Consider the following 25,715-nt stretch of genomic DNA (forward strand, 5'->3'; position numbering starts at 1 on the left):
AACAATGTACAAATTGATGTAAAGCACTTTAAATAGACAGCGCTGACAGCTAACCTGATGACTGAAACATGTATTAAACTATCTTGTTAAACTGATAAAAATTATAACTATTGTGTTATTACTCACTTCTGAATTGAAGAGTGCAGCCTTGAAGCAAGACCTGGGAGTTACAGTGCACATTTCAGTGTTTCATAGTATGTTTCACAGCAAATTAAGTACATGAACATAGACATAGTGGAGACATATTTTAGGACATGTATATAAATTAGATTGGACTACCTTTACACACACAAACTACACACATTCTCAGCTATTATTAATTATTGGTTAATAATTTCTCATGTAATTATTTTATTAAATTCATTATTTAACATGTTAACACCCCACATCCATATAATTGGAAATGGTGCTTTTATTTAAAGATGATTACAAATATGATGATATATAATTATTGCACATATGATGATCATATGTCATAAAGAGCATAAAAGCTCTACAGCCGAATGGTAATGCATCCGAATGCAGAGTGCAATATTACACCTTCTTTTATACTCAGTAGGTACCTACATGCAGATCTACTTGTAGTCTACATGGTAATGCTGTGTATATATACAGAGGATCTGCAAGGCTACACTATCTATCACATAACAGAAATGAGACTAGAAAATAATAGAAATAGAATAGAATTACGACACACACACACACACACACACACACACACACACACACACACACACACACACACAAATACACACACGGAGCTATATTTAAATATGATCAAGGGTCAAATAAAAGAAAACTAATATCTTTCAGTCTGCTTCACAGAGCAGTGCAAAATAAAATATAATTAGTTTTCAGTGTTCAGTAACTTTTATGTTCGTAAATGATTACGTCTGTTTATGTCTGTTTTTTATTAACGCCATTAATATTAATTCCATTAAATAAATACAACGGATTAACCTAATACTAAATATAAGCTAACACTAACACTAAATAACGAATCGTTTGTAATACATTGTCTTATAGCGCCATCTAATGGACTTTTTTTTTTTTTTTTTTTTTACATATTATTCAATGCAAAGTAACTTCAGATGGTATCTAAATATAGGCTAGTGAAGTTTATATTCAATAAATGTATATAATGCTAATTCACACCAACACACTTGCTAATTCACACCAACACACTTTACTGCCATAAGCATTTTTTTTGTATATACATCCTTTTCTTTCATATATACACACACACACACACACACACACACACACACACACACACACACACACACACACACACATATATATATATATATATATATATATATATATATATATATATATATATATATATATATATATATATTCTTATATTTTATTTTATACAGTTTTTATACTTTATTTATCAGTCTTCTTTTTCTTTGTATTATTTTTCTTCCCATCCTATTCCCTCATGCCGGACCGTCGTAATAAGCATTTCACTGCATGTCGTACCCTGTATGTATGTGCATGTGACAAATAAAATTTGATTTGATTTGACACAAATATTCTGTTTTAAACACAGAGTGTATGTAGGCATGTTTGAATCCTGAGTTCAGACAATTGGATGAGAGTTAGCTGTTGCTGTAAATATGAATAAATGATTAATGAATTGATTAAATGAATTAATAAATGAAACTAACCTTATACTTGTAGTATGAAGAAAGCAAAAACGTGAATTTGCTAAGGGTGGGTATTGTGAAGCGCATCAGGGGCCCGAGGAGTGTGTGATTAATACCCAGGCAGTCCCTCACTGTCATACTTTTAATAGTAAATATTACAAACCAATGATAAAAATCATAGTAAAAAAAAAAAAATCTTACAATTGTTATGGTTATTTTGCTTTCTTAAGTGAAATCGTCTGCTTATTTGATTAGATTATCTTAGATTAAAAACATGTTAATTTTAAGACATTTGAAATTCTATAAATATTTATAGAACAAAAACAAACAAAAGAACGATGTAGGTATACTTTTATATAAAATATGGACATGTTGTTAGATAAACAGGGTTTCTACATCTGAATGTGTGGAAATTGTATAAGGGGTCCATGAAAATGATTTGACCCTGGAAATAAAATCTGGCACAAACTACTATCAATACTATTTGTGTACCAAATTTCCATAAATGGCTCAAGAAAAAGTTAAAATAGGTATATTTACTTTAATTAATAATTGTTATACCTTTAACTCATGATAGTCAAGTTTAAAATGGACTTGAATTTAATGCAAGTAGCAACAATACTGATATAAACAAGGCATAGTCCACTGTTTGGACTGGATCCAGATATTGGGTTCAAGACATTTCTTAATCAAATGTTACCGAGTGGACAAAAGTGAGTTTTATAATTATACTATACAATAAGTATATCCAAGACTTATGAATTCTCTTCTTTCTTATATATAAAAGCATGCATAATAAATTAAATGTTAAGTAAAAATGTGTTGCATGAATGTTTGCCGATGCAATGTTGATCTTTCTTTCTTTTAAATCATTCAAGAATCATTTTGTAGTGTCCTACTTGTCATGCATGCATCCACATGGTGCAGAAGGTATAAGAAAAACACAATAATCTTTAATTTTTTGGTATTTATAATAATAAATATGAACATAGCCTAGAGGGGCAATGCAGCAACAGGCAAGAAAGTAGGTCTTTTTTTGTAAGTGGTTGCCAGAATCAGATCAGATCCGTGTGATTAAACCTAAAAAGGCATGTCAATATTGGAAAGATCCAATATAAGCAGAAACCAAATAAAAGCCTGGCACTTAAACGGTCTGTGTTAAATAGCAGGGAAAATATTCTCCCACTGACTACACTAGTCAATAAGTAATCCTTTCTAATTGCTTTGCTATTATATTATTTTCTTGAAAGGACCAAAGATAAATGCAGTCTTGGTGTGATCATAGAGAAAGTCCAGTCTTCTATATTTGAGCAATCCCAGACCCTGGGTTGTGTTTATTTATTTTTTTCCAAGCAGAAATGATGGTGTTTTTCATTTGGTGTTACTTTTATTACCTCCTTCGCCTCCTCTATGTGATTGGGTATTTCTTGTATCCTTGCAATGATCCAGTCTCATTAGTTCGGCTCTACAGATCCGGCCTATCTGAATACCGAGGCTTCATTTGAGAAACTCGGCGCTAATTTTGAATCCGAGGGAACGTTATTAAGGAACGCGGCTCGCTCACGTGCCGAGGGCCTACCGCGCATGCGCCAGAGAAACAAGATGGCGGAGAGTGCGGAATTGAAGGTAAAGCGTAGCCCAGAAAATTTTACTATTGATATCGTGGAATTGATGTTTTTCCCGACTAATTCTGGTGTTCAGGGGTGTTTTGTTTATATGAGCCGGTTTGCCAAATGTGTCTGAAGAGTTCTGGTTAAGTCTGGGGTTGTGCTGCGGGACGGGGGAGCGTTGTTATTGTTGTGATGTTCGGACTTGCTGGTGTCAACTAGGTAGGCTGTAAGCTAACGGAGCTAGTTAGTTGTGTCAGAGGGAGAGAGAGCTAGCTTAGCTAACCGCTTCCTCTTCAGCATCGTTCAGCTCAGCTCGCTTCAGCGGAAACCTCTGTAAAACAGTCTTATAGGCTTGACACAGGTTGTAGGTTAGTCCCAAGCCGCTCTCTTGCCCATATTGGCCTGCGGTATCCGAACTAAACCACTGTGTAGTCAGAAGCAGCAGGCTGGAGCTAGCTGGTCTCGCTCCGCCCGTGTGCGTAGGCTGTGTGGGTTTGCCAGCCGGCTAGCAAACTGAGTATTATTATCCATATCTGTAGCTCGATAGGATGGATTAGAGATGGCTACCGTATAAATGGTAAAAAGATGTCACCTTAGTGAAAACGCAAACGGCGAAAGCCTTTTATTCTTTTCATGCCTGAGTGACACAAACTGAATGTGGTGATATCCTAAGGGCTAGCTCTGTCTCCTGCCGTGACGGACCTGCTAATGGCCAGATAGCATTAGCTGTGGGACCAGCAGCTGAGTGAGTGCTGTGAAAACAAACACTTGTTTTATGACTTAACGTGTTCTTACCTGCAAATGCATGTTTTGATTAATTCTAGTAAAATGTCTAAAAATCTGTTTGATGTCTGGAGATCTGGTAGATCTGTTTCAGCTCCTGTGGTTAAGTAAAAAAAACGAAAGGATTTTTATCCGAATTGAATCGTTCCCTGTGTCAGTCGCTTATTTAGTTAGAAACTGTTTAGACGTACATATGTGGTGGTAGTAAAGCTACACTAATACATTGATCGTTTTCATCTTGAACTTTACATTGTAATATTATTATACATCACTGTTTGCTTGATGAATTGATTTGCAAAAGACTTCCAAAGAAGGGTCATGATTTCAGATATTTCTTGAATGTTATTGACTCATCCACGTGTTGCACACACTGCATGTCTTTTGTTGTTGTTTTACATGGAATCAGGTTCAAATCAGTTTTAAAACGCTGAGAAGGGAACCATCTGACCTCTGACAATAGTTTATGCACTGGTTTAAAGTTGCTTTCACATTGACTTCATGTGCAGTTTATATGAAAATTATTCCAGACAGACTGAACTAATTTCAAGTAAAAGAAACTATTTAGATCCCAGTATTCCTGACCTGTTGCTATGTTTTATCCATTTGTCAAGTTGGTTGCATCTGTTTATAGTAACCAAGTCTTATTTTTGTGAAAACAGCTTGCATTAGGCTGTAAGCACATCGCTGTTGGTTACATAATTGATATGGAATTGGAAGACGTGGCTTTATGAACAGGAACACAGAGAAGATAGCAGTATGTCATAAATGTAACATAATGGCACATTCCATTTTGTTTTTAAATAGACTGTTATTTTTTTTTTCAACAGAACTACATATTATTTGGCAGCAGTAAAAACACTGCTCCAACCACAAGATATCGAACTACACAAAAAATAAATGAGTCGGTGAGTAGTTTTCTTGTTGGTTAGCAGTATGTTCTGATAAGCAGCACTGAGTGCAAACAAGTGATAGTAAAGTGCAGTCTTCAGTCATTAGCGTTTCCCTTCAATTTAGATACGATTAACACTTTGTTTTATAGATCAACACTGACTGAATAATGAAATGAATAATGAAATAGGTAGGAGGTGAGAGAACAACTGAGACACAGTTAATGTCCCTGTAGTGCACAACCAGTGTGGATGCTGCCAGAAAATGTCAATTTTTTATGTGTAGTGTTTGACTTTGTTACTGTACTGTCTGTAACTGTGTACAGTATAACTATGTAATATACTGATGTAGAAGTATTTACTAGACCTGTGTGATTTGGAATGACAGCCCCCCCCATTTAAAAATTGCAATAAACTATTTAATCTATCAAGAACGGAGCTTTTCACAATATCAGGGGCTGTAAAAATAGGGCTTCTGCTATCGATTGTTCTAGTAATCGAGTATTGTAATGATTATTCCATCGATTAATTGAGTAAACATATAAGAAGTACTTTTCTTTACAAGTAATTTGTTTCCTATTTTAGAAAAATTTAAATTGTTATTGCTGAAATTGCATATAAGAATATCTGTGAAAACTAAAGCCATTTAGTGCAGTTATTTACCATATTGCATCAAAAAATGGGGAAATATTCATTTAATAAAAATCTACATTATTCTCACTCTTTTTTTTATTACATCTCCCACATTATCGTGATGTGGTATTCTTTTCTTCCGGGAAAAACTGCTTGAAGTTTTCCAACGTGTTTATCACCAGCTTCAAAAACGTGCTCCACTACCTGCTCTACATGGCCACTGTGGCAGGACTTTTTGGAACGCTCTGTATATGAATAAAAATCTAAAAGTCAATTTCAAATGACTTAAAGAAAACGTTAATGCTCTGTACAGCGTTTACTTTGTCAGTAATAATGTTCTGTGGAAAACACTGCGCTGTGTAGCTAAATTGACTAAACGAAGCATTTGTAATCGAATTACTCAGGTTACTCAAGGAATCGTTTCAGCCCGATAATTCACGGCTCGGAAAATTCGCGGGTTCTCATTTGGAATCTAACTAACAGCAAGTTGCGGGTTATCCTAAAATTTGTGGGAATGCACAGCGGGACCGAATGTTCTGGATCGTTAGGAATAACATGTTAAACTATGTATTTGGTCAAATACTGTACACTATTACGTTATTAAAAATTTGCGGCTTTTCAGGAACTCGTATACAGTTCCGGGGGACCACTGTATATAACATCCCCTTAATATGCATTTGTATTTCTGAGTAGGTGTAAAGAGCCTTAAAGTTCTTTTAAAAAAATGTTTGACAAAAAAACAGATACCGAATGCAGCTTGAATGTACCTTCAGTAAATATGTAGCATCAATAAGTGTTATGTCCCGTGCGTACCTGCGAGCCGAGTTGGATTTGACAATGATGTTATTTGTACTTTTTTTTTTTTTTTTAGATTAGATTTTTTGCTGTAGGCGTATTTATTTTAATTTACTTTGTTTTAATATGTTGTGGAGCCTGAAAGTGCACACTTTTTTCTGAATTCTTTTTGTTCTCATATTCTATAAATATCTAATAAATATTGTGTCCAAAATACACAGATAGATATTATTTAATACTAAAGAACATTCAAAACATTCACCTTTTACCCTGACCGAAAGTGAGGTGTTTGTGTGCGATTGTGTTGGAGCTTCCTGGGGGTCTGGTAATATTGAAGTGTTTACTGGTTTGGCACTGGTAATATAATATAATCAAAAGATAATCATCACAAAAATCATATAATGGTAATAATATATCACTGTATATAAGCAGCAGAGTGTGAATTATTATTATTTTTTTTTTTTTGAGGGTGTAGTTTTACTCCTATGACTAAGTCTTCGTCTTTCAAATGGTTTGTGTATGATTCAGTTCAATGGATTCCTAAATAGTTACCATTACTGCAGAGCACCACACGCATGTTGACGAGGATGTGGCAACCATTAGTCTGAGTAGATAATAGCAGTGTAAAGTAATACACATTTATTTTATATTTGACTGCTTAATTTATGAAATGAGATGGCATTATTTGGTATTAATAATGCAATACTAACATAAATAGTGTAGTCAGTATGTAACACTGTCTTCTCAACGGACTAAACAAAGTAACATTGTTTCTCGTTGTGCATTTAAATACTATTCCAGACCATTATTACTGACCGAGCACTAATGGTTTTTCTAATACAGTACGTGCTTGAAATGTGATAACTTACCAAAAGGTGTGTTTGACTACTAGTCTAGATTAATACAAACTTTTAAATGTATTTAAGACACCGCCAAGTAATGGCATTGTGTATGCAGAAAGCTTTAAAAAGAAATGGAGCGTGTTGGTCTGTTTAATGATGCTGTGCATGAAATCACTAAATGTTACAGTTGGACTTGGAAACTTGATGCAGTCAATGAGTTGGTCCTTCCATCAAGATGCATTTGTGTTCACACTGCACATGTGATGTTATATATGCCGTGGACTATTTTGGTTTCTTCACACCTGTATTCAGCGCTGTCCACAATAGAAGTTAGTTGGAAGTTTACTACTTGCCTTATTGTAATCATGATTGAATGAAAATAATAAAATAGTGTAGTATTTGTGTAATATGCGTCATTGTGCTTATGGTGCTACATGTTAGAGGTCCGCTGCTTGATTGTAGCATGACGAATCTTGAAAAAGCTCACAGGTTTGCGGGTGGGTTCTGGTAAGTTTTTCCTGAATAGCTGAAGATTGGGTTTGTCTTTGTAAGTAAAAAAAAATACTTCCACATATATATATATATATATATATATATATATATATATATATATATATATATATATATATATATATATATATATATATAAAATAAGTTTTACATAGATAGATAGATAGATAGATAGATAGATAGATAGATAGATAGATAGATAGATAGATAGATAGATAGATAGATAGATATAGATAACAAGCAAATTTATTAAATTTTTTTCAGTCTCGACACAGATAACACACAAACACACACACACACACACATCTCATGAGTAAATGTAGATAGCTTGTTGTGCACAATGATTAAGACAAAGCAAAAATGATTAAGGGAGACATGGAGGACGGCTGCAACCATCAACTGCCAATGATCGTACTGATAAGGATTTGTTTGTATAAATAGTTTTGCAGCTATAGGTGTGAACTTGTGTTATGAAGTTTCAAGAGGAAATTATGTTCATAACTGCTAATTATTTCGTAACTGATAATTAAATTTACCGCATTTGGCAGACGCCCTTATTTAGAGAGACTGACACCGGAGCAGGGGAAGGTTAGGGGCCTTGCTCAAGGGCCCAGCAGTTGCAGCTTGGTGGGCGTGGGATTTGAACTTGTGACTTTCCGTTCTAAAGTACAATGCCTTAAACACTGAACTACCACTTCCTGGTATGTTCATAAGTTGTGATTATGTGCGTTTTTCTCTTTTGAAGGGGGACTGCTGTGTTTTTATGTGTACTGTTTGTTTACTTGTTTGTTTACTGACTCTTGCATGCAATTCTGAATATAGCATATTGCAGGAGTTTGTGAGAACTCAGGTTTGGTCTTAAATTGAAACGAGGGGATCGAATGAAACAGCCTCAGGTTTGGGCCTTAAGTTAAAGCCTATGCAGAACATTACTATCATCTTTTACTTTGGTGAAACTGCAAAACATTTTCCAACTTCTTTGTTTTGAAAAGCACAAACACCAAGGTGTTTTTGTAGGACTGTGAGGAAGTTCCCTGTGTATAATTTGTAACCGTCTCCATTTCCTGCGAAACTAATGTTTTGTAAAGAAAGGAAAAAAAGGAACATATTATAAAACACATGCATATTTTGTCACAAGTAGATGTGAGCTAAGACTTCCTGATTTATACCGGTGCAGGGATTGCCTCGTGACCCTTTTGGTTTTCTATTTGATTTCGAAAACCTAATTAGTGCCTGTAAAACCTTTTTTTTTTTTTTTTTAAATACATTGTTACTGCCAGCTTGTTTTCTTGTAGAAAGGAGAAAAACTTATGAAGAAAAACATCCCCTTTAAAGACGCTTCCTTCTGTGTGATTGTTTGTCTGGCTTTTTCTGTATTTCAAAATGTTGTGACTCATAGTAACCATTAAAACGGGAAAACAAAAAAAAGCAGGAAAATAAAGAAGTTTTAAATCAGGAACTGAAAGTATAAAGTTTGTAAACAAGTTCAGAGTAAAGTGAAATAAATTGTAAACGATGATTAAAAGCCATGATGATAAACTAATACATTGTTGTATCATATAAATAATTCAGGGGAAATGATTAGTGAAAGGAGAAGGTGACCCTTCTATATTTAGTAGTGTAACTAGTGGAGTCAGTTATTGGCAGTGAACTCATCCTGAACTCTAAATAGCCCCTGTTTAGTTTGTTTGATGTGTGTATTTTCAGTCCATTTCTGTTCATGCTCATTTTCTCTGGAGATCTTGTTTATTTCTTATCAACAGTCCTGGGGTCAGGACTCTGCGTCGATGTCTTCTAGTTTTAGATCACAGGTGCCAGTTTAGTAATTTGCTGTAGGATTTTTCCATAAAATTGTTTGCATGCCATAAGGCAACAACATAGCACTACACCAGAGGTGCCACCACCTACAGCTTTTACAATACAAGAGACCCCTGAAGGCTACACTGCTCAGCAAGTATTCAGATCAAACCTAAATAAAAATCGCCTGGCAGAAAAACAGATTGACTTGAAGGGAATTTTCACAGGATGTGAAACCTTTTGGTTTCAGGTAACAATTGCTTTCACTTCATGACAACTTTATTTAGGTGAGCCAGTAGAAAACAAGTAGGCATGTCTGTGGTCTCTGTGCAGTAAATGCTTGTGACTTCTTTTATGCAACTTTGTCTCAGAGAATCGATTCTGAGAGAGCAATATTTCACAAGGGTTTGTGGTGTAGGCCTGTTTGGAGTATGTGCTTATGAGATATGTAAATTCAGCCAATACACCCTACAAGCTGATAATGATGTGTCACAGGGTAGGGTAATGCACTCGGATCAAATTGCTGTTTGTCGTCTTCTGCACACAGAAGCTCACTGAAACAAGCTTGGTCAATAATGCTGTGATTGACAGGAGAGAGAGTATGCCGTCACTCCTATCAGTGGGCACAGCTACTAACCCGATTCCAAAAAAGTTGGGACACTGTACAAATTGTGAATAAAAACAGAATGCAATGATGTGAAAGTTTCAAATTTCAACATTTTATTCAGAATACAACATAGATGACATCAAATGTTTAAACCGAGAAAATGTATAATTTAAAGGGAAAAATAAGATGATTTTAAATTTCATGGCATCAACACATCTCAAAAAAGTTGGCACAAGGTCATGTTTACCACTGTGTGCCATCCCTTCTTCTTTTTATAACAGTCTGCAAACATCTGGGGACTGAGGAGACAAGTTGCTCAAGTTTAGGAATAGGAATGTTGTCCCATTCTTGTCTAATACAGGCTTCTAGTTGTTCAACTGTCTTAGGTCTTCTTTGTCGCATCTTTCTAATGCGCCAAAAGATTTCTATGGGTGAAAGATCTGGACTGCAGGCTGGCCATTTCAGTACCCAGGACCTTCTTCTACGCAGCCATGATGTTGTAATTGATGCAGTATGTGGGCTGGCATTGTCATGTTGGAAAATTCAAGGTCTTCCCTGAAAAAGACGACGTCTGGATGGGAGCATATGTTGTTCTAGAACTTGGATATACTTTTTAGCATTGATGGTGCCTTTCCAGATGTGTAAGCTGCCCATGCCACACGCACTCATGCAACCCTATACCATCAGAGATGCAGGCTTCTGAACTGAGCGCTGATAACAACATGGGTTGTCCTTATCCTCTTTAGTCCAGATGACATGGCATCCCAGTTTTCCAAAAATAACTTCTAATTTTGATTCGTTTGACCACAGAACAGTTTTCCACTTTGCCACAGTCCATTTTAAATGAGCCTTGGCCCAGAGAAAACACATGCGCTTCTGGATCATGTTTAGATATGGCTTCTTTTTTGACCTATAGAGTTTTAGCCGGCAACGCCGAATGGCACGGTGGATTGTGTTCACCGACAATGTTTTCTGGAAGTATTCCTGAGCCCATGTTGTGATTTCCATTACAGTAGCATTCCTGTATGTGATGCAGTGCCGTCTAAGGGCCCGAAGATCACGGGCATCCAGTATGTTTTTCCAGCCTTGACCCTTATGCACAGAGATTGTTCCAGATTCTCTGAATCTTTGGATGATATCATGCACTGTAGATGATGATAACTTTAATCTCTTTGCAATTTTTCTCTGAGAAACTCCTTTCTGATATTCACTATTTTTCGCCACAGCATTTGGGGAATTGGTGATCCTCTGCCCATCTTGACTTCTGAGAGACACTGCTGCTCTGAGAGGCTATTTTTATACCCAATCATGTTGCCAATTGACCAAATAAGTTGCAAATTGGTCCTCCAGCTGTTCTTTATATGTACATTTAACTTTTCCCGCCTCCTATTGCTACCTGTTCCAACTTTTTTGGAATGTGTAGCTCTCATGAAATCCAAAATGAGCCAATATTTGGCATGACATTTCAAAAAGTCTCACTTTGAACATTTGATATGTTATTTATATTCTATTGGGAATAAATTATAGTGATTTGTAAATTATTGAATATGTAAAAAGACTTTTTTATTCACAATTTGTACTGTGTCCCAACTTTTTTGGAATTGTGTTGGTAGTTTTGCCCTCTAGGCTCCTGTTTCGATGGATTCAAACTTCTCTCAAAAAATCTAATGATGGACCCAAGGCTTTTTTTCAGTTGTACCACTGAGACGTATGTGTTTTCATTTTATATACGGTATTTTAGTGTAGTTAGTTGTGTGATTAATGACGGGAAATGCCATTCTCTTAAGTAACAATGGAGTGCACGCAAACCACGGTCTTGCTTTGATTTGATGTTTTACATCATGCATAAGCACGTCTAGAAATGATTACATGTACACAATACAGGCAAAAGTTTGTGGACACCTGACCATACACATCATATTCCACATGTAGTTGCCTCTTGTTATTATTATAGCCTCTACTGATCTGGAAAGGTGTTCCACTAGATCTTAACAGGTGGTTGTGCAGATTTATGCTTACAGGAGCTCACATAGTGTCAGGTACACATTCAGGGCGAGGAGGTCTGGGTGAAGTCAGCGATCCAGTTCATCCCAAAGTGTTCAATATGGTTGAGGTCTATAGCAGTCTAGTTAAGATTTTCCATTCCAACCCATGTGAACCATGTCTTTTTGGAGATTGCTTTGGGCATAGGGACAGTGTCATGTTGGGACAGCTTTGGGTCTTCTTGTTCCAATTAAGGGAAAATTGTATTTAATGTAAGTGAATCCAAAGACACGCTATACAATTGTGTGCCTCCAAATTTGTAACAGTTTCTGGAAAATATATAGTATAGTTAGCTTTTTGTGTACAGTAATGTACATAATCCTCTAAATATTATACATGATTACAGCTGTAGCATTTTTATTTATTTATTTTAATGTTTTTAGTAATATAATGTAAAACAAAACTGTTTTGCTGCTCTACTGGCTTAACTTACAAATAATGAATTAGCTAAGACATTTTTTTTTTAAGCAGCCTCACATAAAGCTGCTTTATCATTAATCTTAACAAGCCTAAATGAAACAGGCTGAATGTAATAAGCACCAATAAACTATGAAATTGCTCCACATATTATTACAACTGCATTGGAAAAATATCAAGCTTTGTAAGTGAAATGTAAATCGATGCCATAACAGCAATGGTTCAGTATATTTGAGGTTTCTCTGCTTTAGTTTTTAAATGTTCATGCATCATTGATGTGCTGCTATGAAAGGCATCTCTGCCTTGTGCATGCTGCATTGTATAGTGGTTGTCCCTTTTTGTTTGTATTTATTTATTTATTTATTTATTTATTTATTTATTTATTTATTATAAAAGGTGTAGCTTAAACTCTACCTCTTTGATGGAAATGATTCTGACGTTCTCTCTGCACTGTGTGGTTTTTTTCCCCTGTGGTTGGCTTGGTCACATGTTTAAGGTTCAGGAATCTGCATTAAAGTTCACATACAGTCCTGAAACATTCAAACCGTCAAGAGCAATAAAAATTTTTTGCTGTAGACTGAGAGATATTGACATTTAGATTTTAATATAGAGTTCAAGATATACTCTTATGTCAAAATTCAGTATTGCACATTTTATATCAGACCACTTATTCTTAAGGTGTGCAAAAATGTTGCAGCACGTGACTAACAGGTGTTTCCTGTTACCCAGGTGTTCTCCTAGGTCCAATTAAAAATTACATTTATAAATAGCACTCTGTGGTATTTTACTACATTTGCTGTTAAAAAAATATATAAAAAGGTCAACATGAAGAGAGGTGTATATGGGGAATAAGATTTTGAAGCTGAGAAAAGAGGAAACAGGCATTAGGCATAGACAATAAAGCAATTTGAAATGTCATGAAAAATAGAGAAACTACTGGGTTATTTTTCAACAGACAAAGAATGTGTCGGCAAAGGAAAACTACAGCAGCTGATGATCGAAACCTCGGGAGAGCTGTAAAGAAAAACCTCAAACAGTCTTTAACAACAACCTCCACAGAACGGTAAAGACTTTAAAATCAGAAATATTGAGGCTATACCACAAGATGCAAACCTGTTATCAGCAGTATGAATTAGAAGGCCAGATTGGAATTCATGTAGAAATATAACGATCAGTCGCAAAAAAATTCTGGAACCAAGAAGTGTTAGCTTATTGTTTAAGATGTTGGCGATTTAGCCCTTAACCCTAAACTGCTCCGGTATATAAAGACATATTTGAAATTTGCTCTAAATAATGGTGTCAGCAAAATGCCGTAAATGTTAAATTACCCTCTTCTAAAGTGATGGGCTTATAGACTGGAGGAAGAAAGGATCTGCATATGATCCAAAACATTGCCATGTTTATCAGTCAGGCTTATAGGTTTACTAATGATGTAATTCAAGATGGTAGCAGCAGAATTAACTCATTTGTTTGCTAACATACAGGGAAAAGCATCAGCATTAAGGTTTTAGACTGCCAAAGTCAAACACCAGACCGTAAACAGATTTTACACTTTTTTTTTGGACATTCTACAACACTAACTCTAACCATAAACCTTTAAATGCACTTTTTTCATTAATAAATCAAACATTAACCGATTAATCGAGGAGAAAAATAATCGTCCGATTAACCGATTATCAAAAGGATCGTTAGTTGCAGCCCTAAATGCATTATGGTTACGTGTTGTAGCACCCCCTTACCTTGCAACTTGCATTTTGTCTGTATTGTACATCAGTTCTATAGAAATAAAATTGGTTGTTACATACAGTGTATGTGTAAGTGCTTGTTGAACTGTCTTAAACATTTTTACATAATACAAATTCAAAACTGAATCCAGTTATAATTGTTTTCAAACCATTAAAAAAATACTGTACAGACAGCTGCAGTTAGTTATTCTAGAAGGTAGATTCTCCATGCTGTTAAGATAGGTGTGTCAGGATGCATAATCACAAATTATTACTTCCTCATGTGATAACTATGAGACATATTTGCAACTGAAGACACTGAAGTTTAATTTTCAGCCCCGTTCTTTGTTGGTGTGATATTGACTTACAGTAATTCCGGTGACTGAAAGTGTGACTTTTAAGAACTCAGTTCTTGTAAGTGTGAACTGAAGTGTTTTTTTGTTGTTTTTTTTATATTTGAAGATACATTTGTCCTATAATAATAATTAAAAGTTAACTCTATTAAGATATATTTGTATATTTTGTTTCTAGAATTGAAAGTTTTAAGTGGCATGAAACCTCCCAGTGAGGTTTTTTATATATATATATATATATATATATATATATATATATATATATATATATATATATATATATATATATATATATATATATACACACACACACACAATTATTCTATATATAATTATTCTATATATAATTATTCTTATAAAAAAAAATTTTTTACTCTTCTTTCGCTTGGAGCTCCACTCATTGAATCAAATTAGTGAACCAGGTCTAATTTTAATATAATATATACATACTTGTATATATTTTTGTATGTTCGTATACATAATTTTTTAAGCATGTGAGTTAGGTTTACTTTTGGGGGAAATTGTCTTAATCTGGTCAGCAAATTTAGGCTTTTACTTGGTACTGCTCTATCTATATAATATGATTTGCACAAGCAAATTATGATACAGAAATGCACCTCAGTCAGTATAGACTAACAGAGCCTAGTCAATACTAATATTTGATAGCTGTTAGGTCTTGTTGTTCCCAGAGTATTATTTTTCGAGTGCAATTAACCTTTCCTTTTAGAGCTATCAGCAAACCGCAGATTATATAGCTGGAGCCAAGTTACTGTCTGTGCATTTGCACAATGTCCATGTTAAAATGAGTAAAGGTAGAAGTGGTAAAGGTTCACTCGGTTATTAATTAAGTGAAAGTCTGGCTGGATAAACAAACCAGCCAGTGGCAATGCATGTTTCTATTTATTTTGTGGTCAGTATATATATTTACATGTTACACATTCTTAGAGGGTGAAAACAGTGCTGAAGGGTAGTGAAGGTATTTATTTTACTTTTTTTTTTTATTTTTATTTTACATAAAACAGACTTACCCTGTCAACTCGCGGTCTAACTGGCAGAAAGAGCATATGACATGCACCTACTTTAAAGCCACACATTTCTTTTTCTTTTCTTTTAGTTCAGCATTTGAATACTTAAATACTTCAAACTAGTTTTTAAGCTGTCAATCACAGTGTGTCTTGGGGCAGCTTAAATCATTGGTGGAATGTTATTAGCTGCCAAGTGCTGTTTTTGTGACCACATAGATATTTTCTGTTCATCTATTTTTGGTCAGAATTGTCAGAAATGGTCAATGTAAGTAGTCGAATACCCCCAGCTGCACACGGATCACTGATAGATAGATGTGTTTTGATTATACATATATGTATATCTTTCGGCTTCTCCCATTAGGGGTCGCCACAGCGGATCATCCGTATTCGTGATCCGCATGTTTAATTTGGCACGTTTTTTTTTTTTGTTTTTTTTTTACCCTGGATGCCCTTCCTAATGCAACCCTTTTCATTTATCCGGGCTTGGGATCGGCACTAAGACTGCAATGGCTTGTGCAACCCTAATGGCTGGGTTCGGTTCCCTGACCGGGAATTGAACCCGGGCCGCAGCGAAATTAGATCTGGTTCACTAATTTGATTTGATAAGTGGAGCTCCAAAAATCTTTTTTTTATAAATATATATATCTTAATATATAATATCTTAAAAAATAAGAGAAATGTATCTTCAAATATAAAAGCTTGTCAGATAAAGCTAAAATTGTAGATGGAAATGAACAAATCAGTTTATGGCATAATCATAAGATTAAGATTTTTCAACCTTTCTAGGAAGAAAAATGCTGTTGTAACCTACTTGAAGTTTTGTAGTCTATTGGGCTTCGTCTTTCTCTGTATTGAAGTTTATTCTGTTGGGAGGAATTGTCTGTGCATCTTTGAGACTCGTTGTCAGACATACTAAAAAAATGCAGTTGAGGGAATGAGCGTTTATTATAATGATTGCTAAAGTTCTGTGTTGTATTAGAAAGTTGGTGGTGGTTCTTTTAACCATTCTATTTTTTCTTTTACTGGGTACTTTTAAGTTTTCGTCTCTCAGTGAACATTTACCTTTTGTGGAGTTTTGTGGCCATCATAGAACGCAATCTCAATTAAAAGTTATACATGTTTTACACCAGCTACTGATGGCTCATTACTTTTCTCAACTAGACTATAGTTGATGGTAGATAAAGTATCATTGATTTATTCACCCATTTGAAATGAGTTGCATGTGTAATTTGGACCTAATCGAAGGTGTGTTTGCAAAACCAACAGCCGTGAGTGAACATCTGATTTCTATTAACTGGTGGACCACTGCTAGTTTTGCTTTTGTTCTGTAGGATTTTCGTATTTGGGTTACGTTGACATGTAGACATTATACCCTATTTGTCATAACATAAGGCATTGATGATCAATGTGATCATTGGAGGTGATAAACTAGTTACTGATTTCTTTTTTTTAGCTCATGCTGCAATTCTGCATTACTATTGCTTTAAAACAATCCTTTTTTAGAGTCATGGTAGGGTCTGTCACAATTTTGTCATTGTATACACGTCTTAAACTTGTCTCCTTTTCTTCAGAAGTTGGTTTGTGGCATTAGCGGAGGAGAGTCTGTGACTGGCCTTCCTGTCTTAGACAGCATGTTTGTGTTTGTGAGGGGGCAGGTTAATAAAAATGTGTTTACATGAACAGTCCAGCTGGCAGTAAACTGGCAAGAAAGTGGTTACAAAGATGGAGAAATGTGAGCTGCTAAGGCTGCAGTTCTTTGTTTTTATTGGAGCTTTGCTTCACTGCTTTTGTTATGAAAGCTCGCTGGTTCAAGTTTAGATTCAGTCTTCCCCTCCCCCAATATCTCTCAATCTTCGCTCTCTCCTGGACCAGCTATAATAGAAACCAAATGTTGGGTGCTAGGTGGTTTAGTTAAAATGCTCAAGAATTGTAAGCGCTTTTGTAATAATAAAAGAATGATTTGCGATAAGTAAAATGAGTTTTTACCCTCATCACAGGAAAATAATAACGCTTTAGAACTTCATGTTCTCATGAGATAATGTCTGTTTTTTTGGGTTTTTTTTTCCCCCTGCTGTTGGAACCTTCCACTTAAAGAACTTCCTTTTATTTGCCTTTTTATCTAGTTATTAATCTGATGTAAGAAATTTGTGCTGGTATCACCATGATGGTGTCTTATAGATTATATGCTTAAACTGAGAAGCTAAGAAGCAGGATTTTGAGCGCAGTTCCACAGTAACAGAATAAATATATATATATATTTTTTTACATTTTAAAATCAGTTGTTTTCTGGTGCACGAGTATAATACCACAACTGCAATAAAATAACTTTTTTCCCCCTCTTTACTCTCTCTATTGGCAAAACAGCAAATGGTGATGAGCCTGCGTGTCTCTGAACTGCAAGTACTCCTAGGATACGCTGGTCGCAATAAGCACGGGAGAAAGCACGAACTATTGACCAAAGCACTCCACTTGTTGAAAGCTGGCTGCAGCCCTGCTGTACAGATGAAGATCAAGGAGCTTTACCGTCGCCGCTTCCCCACAAAAATGGTGTCCCCAACAGACCTCTCGCTTCCCGGGGTCCACTCCACAACAGGTGTAACGTCTGCAGGTTTGCCTGCCAGCCTCACTCAACTCGGGTTTGACAGCCACGGTGCACCTTCGCCTCTGCTGCCTGTCTCTCTCCTGGGGCCCAAGCATGAGCTGGGCCTTCCACACCTTCCTTCATCCCTGCATCCTGTCCATCCAGATGTCAAGCTCCAGAGGCTTCCTTTCTATGATGTGCTGGATGAACTGATCAAGCCCACCAGTCTGGGTAAGTGATTTTTGTTTTTCACACTGTAGACCCATAAGGTTCTTTCTACTTGGTGACAGGAAGGTGCTCTTGAAAAGATTTATGGCTTATCATGTTGGATAAGGTCCAGTGAGTCTATATATAGCTGTGGTGCTAAATATAATAGAGGCTGTATCATTGGAAAGATGGTGGTGTGCAGTTTAAGGGTGTAATGCTACACAAGATTCATGGTTCGTTACATACCTCGGTTTTTAAGTCATGGGTCGGTTTCATTTCAGTACAGTTAGGGGAAGAAATGCAAAACTTAAAATTGTAATAAATATTAAATAAAATGGTTGGTTAAATAATGATGATTTTTATAAAACTAAAATATATAAAACCAAAATAGAATAAATCAGATGAATACAATACACTTTTTATATTATATTGATTAAGTTGAGCAATCATTTAAATTGGTACAAATTAAATTGATTAAATAAAATGAAATAAATGGAAAATTTAATTCATCATTTGACATTTGTTGGACCCCGTTTGGGTAATACAAGTGTATATGTTTTACATATAATATTACATTTTCTGAAGATATGATCTACTTAACTGTACTATTTATCTCAGCATACTTTAACAAGTGAAGCAGACGCTAAAGAATCCATTTCAAAATAACGCACAACAAACTGAATTTCGACACACTATAAATTGTATTTCCGGTACGACGTTAGAAGCCACAGTGACACTGTGCTCACTTTTAGTTTAATTTTTTATACTTGAGGCACAGTTGTATTCAAGTTTTATCATCATTTTTAAAAATGCGTTTAAAGTGCAAGGCAGAGACTAAACAAACTTGCGGTCCGCCACTCAATGCTTTCCCGTGGGAAATTTGTTTTGCACGTAGGACGGATTGCTTTTGGTACACATGTGTACCCAACAGAAAGCACTCTACCAAAAAACCTTCAGTACAAAAACGTGTACCGTTACACCCCTATCTCAGTTAAGTGCATGTGGGTACAGATGGGTGAAAACTAGCAGTAAAAGGAAGCATTACTTTTTTAATTTATACAAATATTTAAACTTCAAATATAAGCAAGGTCGATGTGACCATCACAACCATCGATCTCATGACATTACATGAACTGAAACTAGCCTAAAATATAAAGACTAAAACAACTTAGAAATTAGAAATGACAGATAAGTCTGTTCCCTTTTTGTAAAAGAAATACCTGCGCTTGATATCATGATGCATGTCTAATGCTGTGAAATAAATGTTTTAATATAGAAAGTAAATGGGACATTTTAACACATAATAACATGGTTGTGAAAATGGACTTCCTCTATTGAAGCAGATTCAGGGAAAACACAGAGTATAAATTTTAAGGGTTTTCTGTTATTATAAAAAAAAAAAAAAAAAAAAAAAAAGGACCCCCCCCCCCCTTTATTTCTTTATTTTTTATTATTTATATATAACAGTTCAGCGTTATATTGTGGTGTATAAGCATGCTACTGTTGTTCTGATCTTGTACAAAAGCGGTAATCACTTAAGTACCCTTTTGCAAACATGCACTTCCCTTACGTTGGGTTAAAAAAAAGAATGAGAATATTGGAATAACAAAAAAAAAACAATTCTAATGAATGTATAAATGAATAATTTTCTCTTTGTCTCTCTTTCCTTCAAGTTCTTCCTTACTATAAGCAGATTAAATTGAGTAAGTTCTTTTTGGACATGTACAGTTTGAATTGTATTTGGAGTGCTATGCCACTGAAGAGAATTAGTCAATAAAAATGTTCAGTTCTTAGAATCTTCAAATATCACAATACTTCCCAAAATAACTGTAAAAAACTAACAGCCATTATCAAATATACCCTTCACACCACCCTTTTAGTTGTATTCTTATGTTGTTATCTGCCTAATTTCCTTGGATGCAATTGTTTTTCCAGCCTCAGACAACAATCAGAGGTTTCAGGAAACATGCTTTGCATTTGCGTTGACGCCACAGCAAGTACAACAGATCAGCAGCTCGATGTAAGTATGGGGGAGGAGCATTGATTTGTTTAGCATCGTTAATAACCATGACGAGTTTGGAAATCAGTAGGGACACTTATAGTAGAATAATGTGAACGAGGACACTAGGGTTGTCTAGTAGTATAGATGAATTTATTGAGTTTTAAAGATATAATCATTTTACCAAGTGCTTTTATCTGTCTTTTGAAATGTTGAGTATGGTTTACTGCTTCTCCTTCATTTCTACCCCTTCTTTGTTTCATAGGGACATTTCTGGGACCAAATGTGACTTTTCAGTACAGGTTCAATTAAGGTATAATTTTACACACCTTTTCTCGTTCACAGCAAACCACAAAAGCAGTTAATTATAGGTAGTCCTTTTATTATAAAGACTATTGTATGTATTGTATCATTTTATTGTGGAAGTTTAAATGAGAAAAAGAAAGAAAACCCATTGTTCCCATTCTTCTTTTATTTCTACAATAGTTATACAAAGGAAAGTTTACTTTTTTAAATGTATTATTTGTTCCTTATTGCATTGGGTTGTTATTACATTCCAGTGCTTTTTCTGGTTGGGTTTCAGGCCTGTAAAGATCATTCCCACATACTTCTTAGATAGCCCTACCATATAACACGCAGTTCCTGTCCACTTTTATCTTTCGCAGGTTTTGTTTATCAGAGACGAGTTGTCCTCAGGAAGACCATTTCCCACCAAACCTCTGTGTGAAAGTGAACGGAAAGCCCTGTAACCTCCCTGTGAGTCGGCGCTTGTCAAAATCACTTATTTAAAATCTTTTCAAATTTTTTTGTTTGTGTCATGCATTTATTTTTTTTTATTCTCCTTAGGGCTATCTTCCTCCAACTAAAAATGGAGTAGAGCCAAAAAGACCAAGCAGACCCATCAACATTACCTCTTTGGTCCGTTTATCCACAACAGTGCCCAACACTATTGTGGTATCTTGGACATCAGAAATCGGCAGGGTTAGTAACAAGACAACGATGCAGTTGGTGCTGTTGACATTGCTTTATTAAAAGATGCAACAAAATGACATCACTTTTTAAAAAAAGTTTGTATTGTACCTGTATCTCAAAGACATGTCTCTTGATGTTTCTTTAGAGTTATTCTATGGCAGTGTACCTCGTCCGACAGCAGTCGTCTTCAGTGTTGCTACAGAGACTACGGTCGAAAGGCATCAGAAACCCAGACCACTCAAGAGCACTCAGTGAGTAATACATGTTGTTATTAACAGTGTATAGCCAAAATAAGCTCAGTGTATTTGTGTTCGTTGTTCTAAATTTGTTAATAGTAAAATGCTCTTTAAAATATCAACAGTCAAAGAGAAGTTGACTGCTGACCCTGACAGTGAGATTGCTACCACCAGTTTGAGAGTCTCCCTACTCTGTCCGGTATGCTTGCGCTCTCTATTATGGTCTACAGAACGATTTCTATAAAAACTTTACTAAATCTATGTTGGACAAACCTTTGTATTTTTTAACTTTGTTTTAAAGTTGAAACAGCCATACTTTCTGTAATCATTTAGCTGATTTGTGCAACCGATAGATAATACAGTTAATGAATATTAAGAAACAGACCGATGAATGCAATGCTCATATGATTTGATTCCGTATGATTGTGCATGCGTGTGAATGCATGTGACAGCTGGGGAAGATGCGGCTGATGGTTCCATGCCGATCGCTGACCTGTTCGCACTTGCAGTGCTTTGACGCCACACTCTACATACAAATGAATGAGAAAAAACCCACCTGGGTGTGTCCAGTGTGCGACAAGAAAGCTCCATATGAACACCTTATCATTGACGGGTCAGTGCACAAGTACTAAATTCTCTATTTTTAAAAATATTTTTAAAAAGCAAGAAATTGGGTTACATGCCTTTTAATTAGTTTTTTCTGTTAGTCCACCTAAGCCAAATTCAGCAATTTAATAAGTACTGTTCATTTTTTTTGTGTCTTAATATTTGAAATAATACATTATTATATGGCCAAAGGTTTGTGGACATCTGGCTACAAGATTTATGTGCTTTTAAAAAACTATACACAATTAGTTGCTGTTATAATAACCTCCACGGTTCTGGCAAGATTTTGGAGTACCATTGTGGAGATTCGTGCTCATTCAGCTACAAGGGCATTAGTAAAGTCAAGTACTGATTATGAGGCCTGGAGTATAGTCAGCATTCCACTTTATCCCCAGGGTGTAAATAGTGATAAGATCAGATCTCTGTAGCAGGCCACATACGACCGTCCACTTCAACTGATGTAAGCCATCTTCATGGCGCTGGCATTGTGCACAGGTGCATTGTCATGCTGGAACAGGTTTGGCTCTCCTAGTTGAAGAGTGAAAGGAAAGGAAAATGTAATTCATTCAAAGACTGTAGAGTTATGCATGTGCAACTATGTGGTAACAGTTTGGGGAAGAACCACATATGGCAGGAAAAGTCAGATGTACCAGTATTTTGTATATATAGTGTGTGCTTTAAAGAAGTTTGTGAATAGGAGTAATGGTGAGTTACAACGGAAGCTGCTTGTGGTGTTGTGTGTAGGTTGTTCATGGAGATCTTAAACAGCTGTGTAGACTGCGATGAGATCCAATTTAAGGAGGATGGTAGCTGGGCACCCATGATATCCAAAAAGGTGGTGCAGGAGGTGTCAGCTTCGTCCAACGGCTTAGAGGGTATGCAATGCTAAAGCTCACTCTTTTGCCATTTAGAAGAAACAAACACTACTGCTTTTAGTTAATTACTTTGTCAATGTAACAATATGCCAGCACATGTAGATTGTTTTTCACTTTACTCATATAAAAAAAGTTAAATGTGCACTTTTTTTGCTATTCCCAAAGTAATCTAGGTTTTCAATAAATGAATATATGGTGCAATCTGGGTTAATAAGTCCGGATAGATATTAGTTAAACCAGAATATTGAGCTGGAGACCTAAGTGTGCAGACTAAAGGGCACAAGTAAATATATTTTATAACTAGAATTGAAGTGAAGCTTTTTCTTTCTTGTTGGTCTGTTATTTGAACAGGTTCGTGTCGACCAGTGCTATCTGATCACAAAAACAGTTCATCCCACACCAGCAGTAGCAACAATAAAAAAGTGGAAGTGATTGACCTCACACTGGACAGCTCCTCAGATGATGACAATGATGACGAGCCTCCTTCAAAACGAGCCTGTCCATCTCTTTCACCCACCTCACCAACAGTCACTAAAGGGTACGTCTTCTTTACATTACATTACACACATTTACTACTACTGAATAATGAGAAAAGTATTGGTGTTAACTGCCATAAACTGTGTGAAACTTTCTTTTCGCTTTTATAGAAGCTACTTCTCAATAAGTAATATGAATAGCTATTGATTGAGAAAGCAATAAAAAAAAAAAGCTCTTTTACTAGTACAATTCAATTTAATAATCATTTATTCAAACTGTATACCAACAGGGTGTTGAATCTTCACCATCAGGCATCGCCAGTGACGCGTGCTCCAAGCATGCCAGCAGTGGAGACAAACTATATTCCCCCTCCACCTCCTCTCATTCAGGACTACCGCCACTATTACCACACACCCAGTGACCTGTCAGGTATGAGGAAAAATTCATGGGTGCATGGGAATTATGGACAGTTTGTGTTTCCAGGGGAATAATAATAAAAATAAAAAAAGCAGTAAACGCTGCCTTCTAATTTTAATCTCTCCAAGGCAGATGTTATCGTTAGGTAGTTATGCAGATGTGTGCCTAATTTCTTCAGATTTTTGCAGTATTTGTCCTACTGATTATATTCTTAATTTTTGTTCCACAGAGCTGAATTTCTTTTCATTTTTACCAGGGGAAAATCATCCGGTAAGCTCCCAATCTGCCTTGTGCTTTTAAAGCTTAGCTGTAAGGGAACTGACTCGAAGGTATACTGTATAGGGTTTAGTTGTTTTAGGTGTAAAGAATAAAGCACAATGAGGCGTGCTGTTATAGTAAGAATTAATCAAGGACAGGGTGGTATGAGATCACCCTAAAGGTCTAATAACCTTTCTAACAGCAGAAAAACAATGTGTTTAATTCATTCTAAGACCATTAAAACACTTACACTTACAAACACTATCCAGTAGCAAAACTATTTCCTCTGTTTTCTCGCCACCAGCATTACAACATGGTTATGGCAGCAGCAGCCGCAGCATCTGCTTCTGCATCAACATCAGACGATCATGAGCTCCTCCGCTTCTTGCCCTATAACTCTTCACAGTTGTACCTGGATCAAACGGGCACGGCGCCGAGCAGTTCACTGGCACCACCGAATGGCAGCGCGGGAAGCAGTAGCAGCCTGCAGGACAACCATGGGCACAGCAGTGTTGCCCGCTCACGGTCGGACACCGCGGCCTCAGTCATATTCGGCACTATCTCAGACGTCATTTCACTCGATTGAGCACACAGGCACAGGAACCCAAAGACAAACAGGCCTCGCCGCACCATCCATGTGGGACATGAGAAGCATGGTGCGCTTCAGGAGGATTTTCGAGATGGAAAAGTGGGTGGGGAGAAAAAGACAAATGCCTTTGTAAGAAAAAAGAAAAGAAAAAAAAGAAGAAGAAAAAGAAAAAGAAACGCTGTACAGAGAAGAAATATCTATTTTCAGTTTTACTTTTGTATATAAACAATAGGACGCTGCCTGCCCAGTGAGTGACTTCAGTTCATATTTTTTGTGTGAATACTGAAGGTGTTTTTTCACTTCTCCATGTGCTGTCCCTTGACTTAAAATTATTCTCTATCTTTTATACTCTTTTTGCTATTTTATTTCACCTCAAACACTTCTTTCAGACCCAGTCAGTTTTCTTTTTTCTTTTTTTTTTTTTAAGGGTCAATATGTTATTTAATGACACTTTTCTTGTGCAGGTAATTTATGATGCTTTTAAGTTATGTAGTTTGTATGCTGTATAAAAAGCATTTCCTGATGCCATTACAGGATCTAGCCATGAGGCATGCTCAGAACGGCAGACACCTCTAATTCCAGCTTTGCATTTACCTCCATCTAGCGCTCAGTAAAGTATGCGAAAGAGATTTTTTTTTTTTTCTCTTTCTTCCAGATATTTATGCAGAGATCATGTTGCACACATCTCCCAACTTATGAAACTAAATGTTAATTATAATGGTAATTATTTGGGGATAAGTAGTTTGCTATGAGTAATTTATCAACTGGGGAGAAATGTAATTGAAGGCTTGGTACTATAGTGTGATGCATTTATGAA

General features: G+C 35.9%; 1 protein-coding gene and 1 long non-coding RNA gene across 9 annotated transcripts; one reads left to right on the forward strand and one right to left on the reverse strand.

Annotated features, from left to right (window-relative positions):
- Positions 1-3,146: 3,146 nt before the first annotated feature.
- On the forward strand, positions 3,147-24,997 carry pias1b (protein inhibitor of activated STAT, 1b). Of its 8 annotated transcripts, XM_083551663.1 has the most exons (17): positions 3,247-3,281; positions 4,876-4,953; positions 13,535-13,642; positions 18,046-18,493; positions 20,143-20,172; positions 20,405-20,489; positions 20,734-20,781; positions 21,134-21,224; positions 21,315-21,449; positions 21,586-21,691; positions 21,802-21,875; positions 22,129-22,289; positions 23,027-23,157; positions 23,509-23,695; positions 23,924-24,063; positions 24,281-24,321; positions 24,614-24,997. In XM_083551663.1, exons 4-17 carry the CDS (start codon positions 18,049-18,051, stop codon positions 24,893-24,895), a joined length of 1,956 nt encoding a protein of 651 aa, XP_083407789.1. In that variant the 5' UTR covers positions 3,247-3,281; positions 4,876-4,953; positions 13,535-13,642; positions 18,046-18,048; the 3' UTR covers positions 24,896-24,997. The 8 variants fall into 8 exon arrangements, with proteins under 8 accessions (XP_083407787.1, XP_083407788.1, XP_083407785.1 ...); XM_083551659.1 differs by lacking the exon at positions 13,535-13,642 and having other exon boundaries at positions 3,221-3,281; XM_083551665.1 differs by lacking the exon at positions 20,143-20,172.
- LOC310731797 lies at positions 9,215-12,908 on the reverse strand. Its single transcript, XR_014535294.1, has 2 exons — positions 12,640-12,908; positions 9,215-12,483 (listed from the first exon to the last, which is right to left on the reverse strand). It is a non-coding gene; the product is annotated as an uncharacterized lncRNA (long non-coding RNA).
- Positions 24,998-25,715: the final 718 nt, after the last annotated feature.

Source organism: Silurus aristotelis (genome assembly GCF_946808225.1).
Source record: "Silurus aristotelis genome assembly, chromosome: 10".
In the NCBI taxonomy this organism is placed as follows: Eukaryota; Metazoa; Chordata; class Actinopteri; order Siluriformes; family Siluridae; genus Silurus; species Silurus aristotelis.

Excerpts from the sequence above, each read along its gene's own strand:
- pias1b (XM_083551659.1), top strand. The coding sequence starts at position 3,240 with ATGCGCCAGAGAAACAAGATGGCGGAGAGTGCGGAATTGAAG. Across the intron at positions 20,782-21,133 it reads TCAGTACAGGTTCAATTAAG|GTTTTGTTTATCAGAGACGA; the intron begins GTATAATTTTAC and ends TATCTTTCGCAG. Across the intron at positions 24,322-24,613 it reads TACCAGGGGAAAATCATCCG|CATTACAACATGGTTATGGC; the intron begins GTAAGCTCCCAA and ends TCTCGCCACCAG.